At 44.7% G+C, this 16,532-nt stretch overlaps 1 protein-coding gene across 4 annotated transcripts in view; it reads right to left on the reverse strand.

Moving 5' to 3' along the window:
- Positions 1 to 1,691: 1,691 nt before the first annotated feature.
- TKT (transketolase) overlaps positions 1,692 to 16,532 on the reverse strand; it is a 45,835-nt gene continuing 30,994 nt past the window's right edge. For all 4 annotated transcript variants that reach the window (XM_032804159.2, XM_032804161.1, XM_032804160.1 and 1 more), the window contains 6 exons: positions 16,138 to 16,294; positions 9,559 to 9,689; positions 7,108 to 7,191; positions 6,809 to 6,902; positions 4,483 to 4,605; positions 1,692 to 2,001 (listed from right to left, as the gene is read on the reverse strand). In XM_032804159.2, the coding sequence (XP_032660050.1) occupies positions 1,814 to 2,001; positions 4,483 to 4,605; positions 6,809 to 6,902; positions 7,108 to 7,191; positions 9,559 to 9,689; positions 16,138 to 16,294 (777 nt within the window). In that variant the 3' untranslated portion in view covers positions 1,692 to 1,813. The remainder of the gene's footprint in view (positions 2,002 to 4,482; positions 4,606 to 6,808; positions 6,903 to 7,107; positions 7,192 to 9,558; positions 9,690 to 16,137; positions 16,295 to 16,532) is intronic.

Here is a 16,532-nt window from a genome sequence, read left to right on the forward strand (position 1 = left end):
GATTTTGTTTTATATGTAACCATTTGTTTCCAATACTTGTACTTTCTACCATTTGAATCTCTGCTCTTTCATAATAAACTTATTCTTTTTTTCACTATCTGTATCTACATTCTGTGTGTTAAGTGATCCCAAGTTGGACCTGGCAAGCCGGTGTGTACTATTCCTTTGGGAACAGTGAAATCAGAGTTCTGTGAGCACCCAGTGGATTGGGGCTGAGTACTCCAGAGGGATGCCTGGCGTGATCGGCAGTTGGTGTGTGCCTATCACTGTACAGAGAGAGTGAGGCCTGTGAGGGCCGGGAAGGTAATGCTTCTGATGCCAGAGACCGGTAGATTAAGGGAGCTGAGCCACAACAGGCACAGACAAGACACCCCCATGCTGAGGTGGTGGTAGCAGGGTGCCTCACAACCCTGGATACTGCTGGGAAGCATGACAATGGTGCAAATAAAAAGTCCTGTGAGAAGAACTTAAAGATGGTGTTTTAAACTGGAGTATGCTGGTGAGGGATGGGGAATTACACAGTGTATACACACCTGTTTCAGGCGTATCTCTGAATGGAAGTTTACAAGCCAATCGAGCTTCTCCTCCAACTTGATATATTCCTGCATTTGAGACTTCCCTGCTTCTTATAAAAGATATTGACACAGAGTCACAAACTGAGCATACAGACCTAATTACGGAATTGAGCAGAGAGAGCTGCTGGCCTGAGAAGGGAATAAACCTTGACAAACACAGATACGTTATGGAACTAAGAAACATGGCAATTAAAATTGTGAAAAAACAGGTGACACACAAAATGGAGGCATGATTAGGTTAGGCCTCAACTGGAGTATTGTGTCCAGTTCTGGGTACCGCATTTCAAGAAAGATGTGGAGAAATTGAGAGGGTCCAGAGAAGAGCAACAAGAATGATTAAAGGTCTTGAGAACTATCAGAGGGGTAGCCATGTTAGTCTGAATCTGTAAAAGCAGCAGAGAATCCTGTGGCACCTTATAGACTAACAGATGTTTTGGAGCATGTGCTTTCGTGGGTGAATACCCACTTCGTCAGATGCATCTGACGAAGTGGGTATTCACCCATGAAAGCTCATGCTCCAAACATCTGTTAGTCTATAAGGTGCCACAGATCGTGGTTGGTTGAGAAATGACCTATAAGGAAGGCTGACAGATTGGGTTTGTTTTGTTTGGAAAAAGATGACTAGAGACATGATCGCGTTTTTCAGGTTATTCTAAAGGTTGTCCATCAGGCAGAGGGAGAAAAACTTGTTCACTTAGTGTCTCTAGATTCGACGTAGAACAGAAGCAATGGGCTTCCTTAAACTGCAGCAAGGGAGATTTAGGTTGGACATTAGTGAAAAGTCCTAACTGTCCAGCCTCGGTACTTAAACAGGTGGAATATTGCCTAGTCGAGGTTGTGGAATTCCAATCTCTGCCGAGATATTTAAGAGTAGGTTAGATAAATGTCTATCAGGGATGGTCTAGACAGTATTTGGTCCTGCCATGAGGGCAGGGGACTGGACTCGATGACCTCTCGAGGTCCCTTCCAGTCCTAGAGTCTATGAATCTATGATCCATGCCCCAAAAGCCTGACATTCCAGAACAGTACGAAGCGACCTAAAAGACACTAGAATGTCTACATTCAGCCACCACTGCAATGCATAAAAGCCCATGTAAGTAAAATGATTTAACACTATTTTGTTTAAATCTTGTACTTTTATTAGACCTTCTCTGCAAATATTTTAAGCACCTTCTCCTCCAAGTTACAGTATTGTTTTGAACACTGGTCCGATGTAACACAATGTGCGATGCTTCAAACTACTCTGCATTCCTTGATTTGGAAACTGCCACTTTAACAGCCTGCACGATGGCATCTTTATCAATGCCAAACATCTTAAGGAGCTCTGCTGGTTTCCCACTTCTTGGCACATGGGATACAGCCAAGCGAGTGACTGTGATACCAGGCTCTCCAACTACAGCACCTGACACTGCTTCTCCAATGCCACCTAGGAAAAAGACAGTAACATGCATAACATTCATAGTGTCTAGGCTAACAGGTTATTTCTGCATAAGCTACTTCCTGCAGCTATTAAAATAAAGACAATTTGGAAGATCTAAAGGTTACACATTTGTTTTGTTCCCATGATAAGGCTGCAGTGTCAGCACTATCACCTCCTACAGGCTAGACTTAGGCAAATCAGGTTCAATTCCCCACTTCACCACAGACTTTGAGTGAGTGGCCAAGTCACTTCAGGTAAAATTTTCAAAAGACCTTAAGTGATCTATAAGCACTTAGGAGCTTAAGTCTTATTGAAAGTCAGTTAAATTATTTTGAAAGTGTTACCTTTAGTCTCTCTGTGTCTCAGCTTCCCATTTGCAAAATGGGAATAATTTTCCCATCTCACAAGGATATTGTAAGGTGCTCAGATACTATGGTAATGGGGAGCTATATAAATATAACTAAGATAGAGAGAACTCTCAAGAAGCCAGCAGCATCTTTCAGAACCAGGCACTGAGAGCCAGATTTATTGTAACTTTCCATGACAAGACCATCACCTCAGCAGTGTGAAATTAAACTTCTGATAAAGTTTAACACCAAATTTACACTTGCCCAGCAGCCATCGACATATGGTTCAACCCAAGAGAATGGTGCAATGGAGTTAGGTTCCTAATCCCCACTGAATTCAAGGGGAGTTAGGCACCCTGCTTTAGGCATTTTGTAAATCCTACTAGATGTCTATCGATCTTTAGGTGCCTAAATATCTTTGTCAGTCTGAGGCTTAGTTATTGCACGATGCTGAGAGAGAGGTACGAAGAGGAGCTACCTACTAACAACAGCTGCTGGAGGCTGTCTTGCAGAGGCAGACACAATGGGCTTGATTCTCTTGTGCTACACCATATGTAGGTGGCTGAGCCAGTGTAACTGTCTCAATAAGTGAATTTCACACTGCCAAGGCAATTGTTTACTCATGCAAAGTTACAGTAAAAACATCTATGCAAAGCTGAGAATAGGTGCAAAAAAGCATGTGGCTCAATCAAACTACCGGCACTGGTGTTCTGGAACAATGGCATATCTAGACCAGTATTTATAATTATGCTCTCTCACTTGTGTTGCAACACTGACCACAAACACCAGTCTAGGACAAACTCACAGTAACAACATCCAATGATGCCGTACTTCATGTTTGTTCCTCTGATGACGTCCCTTTTAATGCTTTTCTCCCAAGCAGAACAAGGCTGACAGGTAGATCATGGAAACGTGTGATGTAAAGGCTTGCCCTCACAGGACATTTTTACACAGGGAAGCCACTGAAGATTTGTGCAGGGAGGAGATATTTGCCACAGGCCCTACACATGACTTTTTACCCTCCTGGTGCTCTCCAGGTATCCCACAGCAACGATAGGGAATACAATAGGCTTGCAAGCCGCTGCTGCACAGATTAAGGAATGAAGAGAGGACAAAGGGAATGTATGCCAAGCAATCCAGAATCAAGCCCAATGACTCAGGGAATGCCAAGGAAGTGCACATAGCAGTGGCATCTATTACATCTTTTAACAAAGTGGCTGCTGTATATGCTCTCTGCTGGCCAGTGTGGAGAGGCAATCGCGATAGTCCCACAAACACCTCACCACCTCTGGAGTCTATAGCATTAGCAGGAACAGAAGGATCAAGATTTCACCTGATCCATGTTTAAGGGAGGACCCTAAAGTAAATGATAAATAACTACAGGTGGCCTCTAATTAACCCACTACCTTAAGGAAAAAACAGAGACTTTCACCCCTCCCGATCAGTTTCAATTGTTAAGGATAAATCTGCAAGGAAGATGGCTGGAAACTTTTTTACAAAGAAATAAAATCATAAAAGATAAGGCATGATATTTCTGAGTCTCAAATGTCAAGAGACTGTAGGCTTGACAGGTCAACTCTGTGGGCTATCACTAAGGCTGTGAGTCTGTCACGGAGGTCACAGAAGTCACAGATTCCATGGCTAAGGGTTTGAGGGGGTTGGGGGTGCTTACTTGGGGTGGGGTCCCCCTGCAGCTCCTAGGTCTCTGTGCTGCACTCTGCCAGCACCTGCAGGCCCTGCCTCCGCAGCTCTCATTGGCTGTGGTTCCTCGCCAATGGGAGCTATGGCAGCCAGTGCTTGTGGCGGGAGCAGTGGAAGAGCTCCTTCCCTGGCCCCTGGCTTCGCTGCCTAGGAGATGCAGGGACATGGAGCTGGGTAGGAAGCCCCGCCAACCCCCAACCCCTACACCAGCAGGGGTCCCGGGTCACCTCCCCCAGCACCTGTGGCGGCCCCGGACCTCTCCCCACCCTCCCAAGCACCCTCATCCCACCGCCCAAGTTTTAGTCAGGGCAGGTATTTTTAATAAAAGTCATGGACAGGTCATGGGTCCTGTTTAGGGCCAGTCTCCTGTCCATGAGTTTTATTAAAAATACCCATGACTGAAACATAGCCTTACTATCACCAGCTGAAATCAGCTTACCTTCAGGGTAATGGTCTTCCACAGTGATAATTCTGCCTTTGGTTGCTCTTGCATTTTCAAGTATGGTCATCTTATCCAGGGGTTTTATAGTGAATGGATCAATCACTCGGATGTAGATTTTTTCTGTAGAAGTGGAATTGTAGTTATTGTACAATATAGTATGTGCCTTTGAAGAATGCAAGAATTAAAAACTTCTGTAAGAAATGCAGTGCGAAACCCTGAGAGGCTCTTGCATAATTACTGAAAAAATGGCTCTAATGATTTCCAGAGTATGATTTGCAAATTTTTTATTCTGAACTCATGAGTCATGCATGCTCCCTCCCCATTCCCTGGAGATGGCTCCAGCTCCCAGCAAAGAGACCTTTACCTCACAGTAAGCGCAGTATGGTAGCTGAATCCACACTGAAGACTTTTCACACATAGTCTTTATTGCAGGTCATCTGCTACTTGCAAACTGCTCGAATTTCACAAGCCACAATCCCTACTTCTCCTTTGGCCAGCAACGCAATCTGAGTTTACTCTGCCATTAACTCAGAGTCCGAGGCCCAGGCTGTCTGCTAAGGCACTGACAACTCAAGGGTACGTACAAAATGGCTTTAAGCTACCTCAGCTTCTCCCTGTTCTTGGGCTGGCTGCATGCTGAGCCAGCTTTTACATATGTCAGAGCAGCCTGAGGCCTGGTCTAACGTGTACCAGCTACCAACCCCCGCAAGGGGCCAATATAACAGCCAGGGATCGCTGAGGCACAAGGAAACCTCTGCCACGTTATGCTGACAGTCAGGGGATGGCTTAGGAGCTGCTATTGCAGTTCTAGGATATCAGAGGATGCCCCTACAATGGGATGATCCCTCTGTGGCTGGTTATACTGACTTAAGGGTTTGCGATGAAGTGCAAAGCAGTTACAGTGCAAAAGAGAATCTGGCCCTAAGAATCAAACTTACACAACACAGCAAGCAGCTCAAGGTCATGGTAGAACCTCTGTCTACACAGGCACAGTGTGCGGAGCTGCCCACTAAGCAACCTGAAGCATTAATTGTATTACACTCTGAATACCTTCTAATCTATTCTCGGGCATAGCTTATTGAATTAAGAGCTGGATTGTGCTGGTCACATTCTCCTATTATTTCATTGAAGGATTTTTGTTTACTCCGAGAGATGTCAGTGGACTAGAACACTGTCAAAGGATAAGGGCTTCCTGCTTCTATTTGAATGCTGAGGCACTGATCAAAAAATCAAGTTAGCAACGCCTACAGCAAGAAGCATTATGAACCAAAGTCCTATTTCAATTATCTTATTCCTATTATAGCAAATAATTTATGCAGAACATTTCAGCTAAACAGGTCAGATTGGTTATTCAGTTCGCCTGTTAAATGAAACAGAGTTAAATGTGCCGACACAATGAATCACATCCTTATATAGTGCTGAGCACATTCTGGGCACAATAAAAAAATAAATTAGTACTCAGCCAGCTGGTTCAGATATCCTAGAAAAGCTTTGGCTTCCTGCAGTGTATTAATCCATCTTCAAACAAACAATATACAAGGCATAATCAAAAAATAAGGTGATAAAATAATGCAGGACTTAAAGCAGGGGTTGGCAACCTTTCAGAAGTGGTGTGTCAAGTCTTCATTTATTCACTCTAATTTAAGGTTTTGCGTGCCAGTCATACATTCTAATGTTTTTAGAAGGTCTCTTTCTAGAAGTCTATAATATAACTAAATTATTGTTGTATACAAAGTAAATAAGGTTTTTTTAAATGTTTAAGAAGCTTCATTTAAAATTAAATTAAAATGCAGAGCCCCCCAGACTGGTGGCCAGGACTCGGGCAGTGAGAATGCCACTGAAAATCAGCTTGCTTGCCGCTTTTGGCATGTGTGCCACAGGTTGCCTACGCCTGACTTAAAGAGTAAGTGTAAATGATAATATTAAAAATATTTCAGAGAAAGGTGGTATTTGTAACCCAAGGCAGATTTTATCATTTTGAGTCCTGGTTGTTGGCACAGTTCAATGGTAGCCAGCCTGTGTGCCATTGTATGCTGTATTAGTATATTCTGATTGGCTAAAGAAAACAGAGAAGCAACAGATACTCTTGCTAGCAGGCCCACTAAAGTAAACAGGATTACTTACAGGACTGAAGATTTACAGGATGGGATGCATATTGTGATATTTCAATTAACAGGAGATCAGCTGTTCTATAACATGTTTTTAAATGAGTTTCTGATTAGCAGAGTTTACATTTATCTGTGCAGAAGACTCAGCTATCCAGCAATCAGGCTGGCTGATATTGATTTCTTTAGGTCTAGTTAGATAAATAATCTCCATTTACCTTTCTTCAGCTGCTCTGCTGCAGCTAGTGCCTCATGCAGAGTCACTCCTGCTCCAACAACAGTGACCTGGTCATCCTTACTCTTGACCACCACCTGAGAGGAAAAGGCAAATAAGAATTATACATTTGTTTAGTTTCCTCTTTATGATAAATATTGTTGATGGTTATTTGACTAAGACTCCTTTAGTTTTCTTTATATATTGACTAGGTGGAGACAGAATACCCTGGAGAAGAAGGGGTTTTTGAGAAGGAACCTGGTATGTTATTTCAGATGGTACTGTTCTCTAGACAGTACTTACCTTGGCCTGTCCAATCTGGAAGTCCTCGTTGCTGCTATAGATAACTTCATTTTCAGGACGACTGGTCCTTATGAAACAAACGCCCTGTTTCCAAAAGGAACGCAGCCTGAGTTACAAAAATAGCTGTGGCTAAGGCATTCTAATTTTTATAGACACAAAACAAAAAAACTTTCCAGAACTTGATTTTTTTCATTCTACTTAGCTCTGCTTTCATCCCTTCGATATTATCAGTGGTTTTATTGAGCAAACTTTCCCTGCCCAAAAACTCTCCTTAAATCCAACACTAGTGCTTTTCAATTACCCTACTCTCAGTCATTGCTGCACAGTTAACCTCTTTCATGATGCACAAGCAATTTAATATCTTACTTCTCTTCCAAAGGTCATCCAGTTTTTGCTTCTGGAAATGAAAATCCTACCTGGCCTAATTAGGATTTAAAATCTTACCACGCTGCTAGAAAAGCTAAAATCTCTAGTCAGTCTAGCAGGTTGAAGATCAAAGCAAACTAGGCAAAGGAGGAAAGCCTCAGCTAAAGGCAAGGAAGTTCATACTCTTTCTGTTCATGTTCATATGCTCTTCTAAAGGAAAGTACCAATTCTTTTAACAAACCACAATCTGTATTTCATCCCTCTTTTCCCTTGCTCTTGCTCTCTTGTTCTGTGTTTTGCATCTCTCTTACTATTGGCCATATCTGACACACCAACACCTCAACACTGCGTTGGTTAAGGCAGCATTAGGAGAGGCACAGGAGCAGCAGCTCAGATAATTCAATCTTTGTTCAGGCAAAAAAACTTTAATAAGTAAATACGAGTTTCATACAAGCAGGGACTGTAGAATATGACTTTTTGTTGCCAGCAATCTTTGGAGACAATGGATCAAATTCAGTCAAAGGCAGCCTGGAGTAAGCAGGAACTTAAATGGATTTATCCTCAAATTCCTGTTGTGAGATGGGCAATGAAATCCCAGAGAAGTTAAGGGATTAGCCCCAGGTGACACAGGAAGTCTGTGGCAGCACCACTGACAGAATTTAGATCTCTCTCATAGCCCAATCTCTTAACTACAAGTGCATCCTCACTAACAGGAGAGTGGAAGAAAATGGGCCAGATCCTCAGTTAGAATAAGTTAGCATAGATCCAATGGAGCTGCAGTGACTTACACCAGCTGAGGAACTGCTCCATATGCTTTAATTTTTGTCTATTCCATCCCCAATGTCTCCAAGTCACACTCAGCTGGGCTGAACAGGGCCCCCAAAGAACACCACCCTGGGGTAAGTTACACTTTTTGCCCACCCACTAAATACGAAATCAGAGCTAGTTACATGATACCATTCCCCCATTTTTGAACCAGTTTAGACCCAGTGCGTAACCATTGTTCAACCATTTACGAGAACATGCCCTAGAGTACAACATATCTCCCATTTGTGCACTCAGAACCAGTCAGGGCAGAGGTTGTCTATACTGGAGCTCTAATTTCAAGCTCAGGCAGATATATGCATGCTAGCTCTGATTGAGCAAGAGTGCTAAAAATGAAGTGCAGACGCAGGAGTACGAGCAGCAGGACAGGCTAGCTTCCCCGAGTACAATCCCGTCTGAAATCCTAGACACTTACTCGGGTGACTAACCCATCCTGCTGCTTGCACCACTCTGGTTATGCTTCTATTTTTAGTGTATTAGCTCAGTCAGAGCTAGCACAGGTACAACCATGACACTGGCAGATCAGGTGGCAGCTTATGTCAAGGCCCCAGGCCTCAATGAATACTTACAAAAGCACAGCTGGAAACCAGTTTTGCTTGCAACAAGTTTTGCTTGCCAATATGTAGCATTACCAAGATAGATATTAGATGTTAAGTTGACAAGAACGCGTTTAGACTTTATAAAATGCTTGTAGGATGCTGCATGTACTGATTTCACTTATAACCTCTAGAGCCCACGGTATAAATTATACTGGGCATTTGCATTCTAAACCTCTGTAATTGGGTAACGCATCAAGCCTGTCCTGCCTACAAGATGGCCCACTGAAGGCAAATGGGGTAATGTGTAGCATCAAAAGGAGAAAGACCCTGTTGACTGCATTCCTAATTCCCTCCAGGAAGGAGAGACCTATGCATGAATTCATCCCATCAGTTTGGACTCTGGAGTGGAGGGGAAATCTAATTATAGAACATACCATCGTTTGGGGTGTCTGCCCTGCCTTTTGACAGTCTGACAGTGCCTTAAGACACTCCATACAGCATGACAACATCTATCCAAGCTGGAAATCACACCTGCAACTCCAGTATAGACATATCATCAGACCTCTCTAACTGAAGGAGATGTGCTGCCACAATGCCAATGCCTTTGAAACTGAGGCATACAAAAGATGGGCTAGTAACAAACAAGATTTCCATCACTTATAAAAAAAATACATTTAAAACAAATACATATTTTCCAAATCAGAAATGCAACGGCATAAACCTTAGTGTTAGCAGCTATTTCTACTGCTTTTTCAGTGGCTACAGCATCGCTAGGATAAAAGACAGTTGAATTGGGAACAGCACGGAACATGCACAGATCTTCCAGGCCCATCTGAGAAGGTCCATCCTCTCCTAAAAGAAGGAAAAAAACAAGCACAAAATGGAATTAAAATCTGCTCTGGGGACTCATTATAGCAGAGGTGGTCAAAATAATATATATCAGGCACACAGAGGACATGCAAGTCTACCTGCTTCAGAAAAGAATCATCTTCTCTTTAAACTTGGACCCATCTAAATAGTAAATAAGAAGACAGAAGGAAACTAAAAAGAAAGAGAACTAGGGTTATAAAGAAAAAAAAACAGAAAAATAAAATGCAACAACAAAACAATAGTAAAGAAAGAAGCAACTAAAACAGGAAGTGAATGGAAGAAAGAAGAGGAGCTATAAGTTATCAAAGCACCTTCAGATTTACAGTTCAACACAGAAGTTTTGTGAGCAAAAGTTACGCTCAAGTAAATGGTGTCACTCTGGATTTAGACTGCTGGAAATGTGAAAGGAGAATCACTTCTATTTTATTAACAGTTAATAGCCCATTTGATATGATTATTTTCAGATTTTTGTGTTTGTTTAAAACAGGCCTGCACAACTCGTAAAGCGGCAAGGGCCACATTACTCCAAAGAAAACAGCTGAGGGCCGAAACCTCCCGGCCCCGTGGAAACACCCCACCCTAGGGCCGCCCAGCCCTGCGGAAACAAACTCTCCTTCCCCAGCGCCGCCCCACCAAAACAGCTGTGGGCCAAAAAGGAAGGTTGGGGGTGGGGAGGTTATACTTTATTTTAAATCATCCAGAGGCTCCCAGCTGAAGAGGTGGCTGGGAGCCCTCAGGGTCAAATTAAAGGGCCCGGGGTTCCGGTGGCTGGGGTAACCCAGCAGTGCTGGCTCTAGGTTTTTGCTGCCCCAAGCAAAAAAAAAAAATTTGGCTGTCCCCCGTCCCAGCCCTGGGCTCCTCCCTGTACCTCCCTGCTGCCCCAGTCCTAGGCTCTCCCTCCACCCACACACACACACCCTGCCTGCCGCAGTGCTTGGCTTCACCCTTTCCTCCCCACCAGTGCCCTCCTCCCACCCCGTTGCTGCCCCAGCCCTGGGCTTCCCACCACCAGTGCCCCCCCACCACACCTCCTGCCGCTCCAGCCCTGGGTCACTGGTAACTCGCTCCCAGGGCGGGTCATTTAGCAGGAAAATTGGATGTGCACAAAACACAAACAGGATTGGTTCCCATATGGTTACAGAGCTGCAGTAAAGTGGAACAATTTTCAGTTGCTGTGATTGGAGGATATCTGGATGCATATTATAAGACTGTCCTCCATAAATGAGGAAAAGTTGAGGTGCCTTTATTATTCTTTTGTTCCACTCTTTCTTTCTTTGGGGAATTTGCCAATGCAATATCACTGTCTTCCTTTCAAACAAACAAAAAGGCAATGGCTGTTGAAAATAGCAATTCCAGTCCTAATAAGATTTCTTGCTCAATTTTATCCTACTTTTTCAACAGCAAGTTACAGTGGATCAATATATTTGATTTGGGAGAAATCAAGTAACAGTTGCCCAAACTGAGCTTGAGCACTCTTGAATTTTGAGGTGTTCAAATCTGGAAGGCAGGTGCTGGGGGGCGGGGGGGGGAGGCCTGTGGCCTCCATGGAGGAGCATGGCAGCAACTGTCTGGAGCTGCATGGAACCAGACACGCTCGTCTGAGTGGCACGGTAAGGGGCCTGGGGGTTCGAGACGGGGTAGGGGGTTCCGGGGGGCAGTCAAGGGACAGAAAGTGGGGGGGTTGGATGAGACGGAGGTTCGGAGCGGCAGTCAGGGGACAGGCAACAGTTGGATAGGCATGGGAGTCCCAGGGATTTATCAGGGGACAGGAAGGGGGTGCAGTCCTGGGGGAAGTTGGGGGGGGTCTCAGGAGGGGGCAGTTGGGGACAAGGAAAAGGGAGGCTTAGATAGGGGCTGGGGTCCCAAGGGGCAGTTAGTGGCAGGGGTCTCGGGAGGAGGCAATCGGGGGACAAGGAGCAGCGGCACTTAGATAGGGAGTGGAGTCCTGCGGGGCAGTTAGGGGCAGGGGTCCCGGGAGAGAGGTATCAGGGGACAAGGACCAGCAGTGCTTAGATAGGGGGTGGGGGTCCTGGGGGGCAGTTGGGGCAGGGGTCCAGGGAAGGGCAATCAGCGGCCGCGGGCTGGGATTCAAAGGGCTCTGGGCTGCTGGCAGCTGTGGAAAGCCCTGAGCCCTTTAAATCCCAGCCACGGCTAGGAATCTCTGCGGACAGCCCAGAGCCCTCTGATTCCCAGTCGCGGCTGGGATTTAAAGGGCTCAGGGCTCCCCGTGGCTACCGGCAGCCCAGAACCCCCTGTCTTCCGGCCGTGGCTGGGATTTAAAGGGCTGTGGGCTCCTCGCGGCTGCGGGCAGCCCAGGGACCTCTGATTCCTGGCCGCTGCCGGGATTCAAAGGGCTCTGGGCTGCCCGCAGAGCGCCGTGTGCAGGGGATTTAGAATCCCCCCGCGTGCCGCACAGTGAGGCTCCGCGGGCCGCAAGTTGTGCCGGCCTGGTTTAAAAGATTGAACACGGATCCATATATTGCAGTAAATAGTCTCATGAAAGAGCAGTAAAAAGTACAGATATTATTCATTTAACTCTAAGTATCTTATTGCGTAAATTGCAGGTCTATAAAAAGACTTGACACAGAAAAGTGTTCTGTATGCCATGAGTCGCCACAGATAAAAAAAAACCAAAACAACCCAACAGAATGCCCTTATGTAATGGAGCTCAGGAGATGGCACTATTCCAGACTAACCCTTCAAAGACTCCTGAATCCAATCATGTCACTGCCTGTAATGGCAAAGGACAATCAGGAGCAAAGCCTTTCTGTACAAGCCCACTAACTGCTACAAAAGAGGTTACAAAAGAGTTGACAAGAAGAAGAGTGCGTTTTTGTAAGAGAAGCCCCTTCCCACCCCTACCTCCACCCCAAAAAACACCCCGGAGGAATTTTCAACACTACCAAAAAAAAGAAAAAAGTACCAATGAAAATAATGTCCAAACCAGAGCAAAAGTGAACAAGGGGTCTTAACCTACAGTCATGACAGGGGAAGACCCTCCCACTGACATTCAAGTACATACAAGCACTTGTACTGAATGGGACTTCAACAGGAGTTTTCCCATCATTAGGTCTGCACAGTGGTTATGCTTCCCATTGAAAGTGGCAAGCAGAAAAGCAGAGACAACAACTAATGGACAAAGCAAAAAACCCTGAAATTCAACAATATTAACAGGCCATTGAATCAAAACCCAAGATAAAGATTCTAGTGTTAGTTCCACTTCTATTTCAGGTATTTACAATCCACCTTCAATATTATCAGTTATTGTTTAGCACCAACAATGTTCAAGGTGCTTTACAGATAAGTGTGTTAAGACACAGTTCTGCCCAAAAATTACTATTTAAGTAAAAATCCTGTTAAAGCAGAAATCTGGCATACAAGGGCAACTAAGAATAGAAAAAGCAGCAAAGAGTCCTGTGGCACGTTATAGACTAACAGATGTGTTGGAGCATGAGCTTTCATGGGTGAATATCCACTTCGTCGGATGTATTCACTCGCGAAAGCTCGTGCTCCAATATGTCTGTTAGTCTATAAGGCGCCACAGGACTCTGCTGCTTTTACAGATCCAGACTAACACGGCTACCCCTCTGATACTTAAGAATAGAAAATGATTCAAGTTACATATATAACAACTCCCCCGCCTTCAACAAAACCCAGGAATGTTGGGGTTTTGAACTCCCCACAAAATGGCTTGAATTACAAAATGTCACGTGATTTGTCAGCATGTTATAATCACTAAAATTGTACATTAAAACAATCATTAAGATGGCACAGATATTTAAAACAATCCTGTACACATTGTAATTTCTGTTCATACATATTTATACTGTCCATTTATTGGCTCCTATAGCACACTGTAATGGCTGAAACTATTATGATCTAATCACATGACTAACTAGTTTTTTATTGTTGTTTAAAGTACATATTTACAAATCTGACTCTGACCGTTCATTTATTTAATTGCCCAATTTTCTAAACCACAGAAGCCCAGGATCACACACAGTTGTGTGCCCCATCTTCACAGTTAATTTCCACCACTGGCCAGTTCTGAACTCAGTGAGAGCCATGGGTATCTATAAAATTTTTTTTCTTCTTCTTCAAACGATGTAAACAACAATTCTTTTTGAGCCCTGCTATCTCAAAAGGACTTTTTCCAATTTTTCCCAAATATTCTCCTTTGCAAGACTGCTGGTAGACATACAAAATTTTAGGTGCAAAGGAATTTTTTTAAAAAGGTTAGAAGTGGGGACAAAATTCAACTTATAATGGAAATGGTCTTATAACCATAACTATGGAGTCCCCACTGTAGCTCCACAGTAAAACAATCCAAATTACAAAGGCCGTGAAGCAGATCAGAAATCACTGCTCTCACAAAGGCAGTTCAGCTAGTTATTGGAGTCTCATTTTCCCCAGCAAACAAAGGCTAAAAACAAACACTGATTTCTCTGATGGGGAAGAGGCTCTTGTTCCTTTAGCTTTTGCTGCTGGTTAAACTCATTAGCGTTAGACTGTGGGAGCTACAGACTATGAAAAAGAAGGAGAACTGGTCTTTACAGCAGGGGCGGGCAAACTTTTTGGCCTGAGGGCTGCATCAGGTTTTGGAAATTGTATGGAGGGCCGGTTAGGGGAGGCTGTCATGGCCCAACTCCCACCTCCTATCTGCTCCCCACCCCCAAATCCAACTCCCCCTGTTCCTTGACAGCCCCTCTGGGACCCCTACCCCATCCACACACCCCTGCTCCCTGAGCGCCCCCGGACCCCTGCTGCCCCATCCAATCCCTCTTCTCATTCCTGACAGCCCCTCTGAGACCCCTGCCCCAGCCAATCACCCATTCTCCCTGTCCCTCGACTGCATCCGGAACCCCTGCCCCTGACTGCCCCCTGCCGCTCCAACCAACCCCCCCTCCTTCCTGACTGCCTCCCCCAGGACCCCAAACCCCATTCAACCCCGTTTCCCCTGACCACCCTGACCCCTATCCACATCCCTGCCCCCTGACTACCACCCCAAACTCCCCTGCCCTGTATCCAACCCTCCGCCTCCTTACTGCACTGCCTGGAGCACCGGTGGCTGGCAATTCTACAGCCACCATGCAGCACAGATCACCGGATTAGGCTGGGCTCTGCAGCTGAGCTGCCCCAGGAGCACACAGCCCCGCCGCCCAGAGCACTGCGCCTGTGGTGGAATGATCAAGCTGAGGCTGCAGGGGAGAGGGGACAGCAGGGAAGGGGCTGGGAGCTAGCCTCCTGGGCCAGGAGCTCAGGGGCCGGGAAGGACAGTCCCATGGGCCGGATGTGGCCCACAGGCTGTAGTTTGTCCACCTCTACTTTACAGGAACAAGGTTTGTAAAGAAAAAAACTCTTAATGATACACCCAAGCCATAATCCTATATGCTATAGTGAGTGCGGAGACACGCACCTATGGCTGCAGTATGAGGCTTTTAGCGACATGGTTGTGCTGCTACAGCTGTGTTGCTAAATGGCATGCAGTGTAGCTGCTGTTTGTCGGCAGAAGACAGCGGCTTTGTTGGCAGGAAAGCGTCCATGCTGACAAAGCGCTGGTCACACTGGTGCTTTTCGTCGGTAAAACTTATCGTTTGAGAGGATTTTTTTTTTTTAAACACCTCGAATGACAAAAGTTTTGCCAACGAAGTGCCAGCATAGACAAACTCTTAAGTGTTTGCTATGAAGACATATAGCACATGACCATCCACTGAGCTGGGACAAGGCTCTATCTTCCGGCTTGTCTACAGGAAGTTTTTGTACTGCTTTATATTGGTTTGTGGTAAAGTTAAAGTGGTACAGATCCCTTGTGTGGATGCCATTATACTGTATAATTTGTATATTAGCATAGCTTATTTATGTACATTTACAAATACACACACACACACACACACACAATATGAATATCTGCTCCTGCTTTCATTTTGCAATCTTTATGCTTTTCGCTTGCTCCATTCCCCAATACGAACAGACATGCACTGGGCAGTTGTGGAGGTAAGCAAAAACTGGAAGGGGTACTGCAAATTCCTTAACTGTGCACCTACTTCACAGATCCTAGTTTTCTAAGCTCTCTGTAACGTTAGGAAGTTTAGTTTTAATAAGTTTATTAACAACTACAGTAAGTAAGAAATACTGTGATAAGTCAAAATTATTATATCAAATGGGTAAGTTTAAACAGCAAGCCCTATCTCCCATTACAATAATAAAAATCTACTAATATCTAAGATGCATGTAGTATCTTTCATTCATAGATCTCAAGGCGCTGGACAAAAGTTGGTATCGTTATTCTCCCATTTTAGGGATGCGGAAAATGAAGCACAGACAGCAAGTGACTCTCAAAGTCACACAGCGCAAGTCAACAGCAAAGATGGGAATGGTCATCACTGAAGCCACTGAATATTTCTGGTAGATAACCCCAGGTTGCACTTACCAATAGAAACGCCACAGTGAGAGCCACACAGATTGATGTTACTCTCAGAAATGGCAGCCATACGGATCTGATCAAAAGCTCTGGTGAAAAAGGTGGCAAAGGCACTCGCAAAAGCAACAGTCCTGTCACGAGTGGCACAGCCAACTGCAATGCTCACCTGGGAGGAGCAAGAAGAGGAAAGTCAATTAACAGGGAAGGGTACACGATGGTCTGTGGGAGTTTTCACTGTGAAACCTCTTTATCTTTGGTGACTAGTACCTCAGAAATTCCTAACTAAAATCTCTCTTTTTCACTAACTTCAAATCTTGTCCCTATTAATTGGATCTTCACTTAAGGAAAGCAAAGGCAATTTCTTCTACCCAATCCTTCTGCTCTGGAAACCCCAGTAGTGTCCA

This window comes from Chelonoidis abingdonii, chromosome 17 (genome assembly GCF_003597395.2).
Source record: "Chelonoidis abingdonii isolate Lonesome George chromosome 17, CheloAbing_2.0, whole genome shotgun sequence".
Taxonomy (NCBI): domain Eukaryota; kingdom Metazoa; phylum Chordata; order Testudines; family Testudinidae; genus Chelonoidis; species Chelonoidis abingdonii.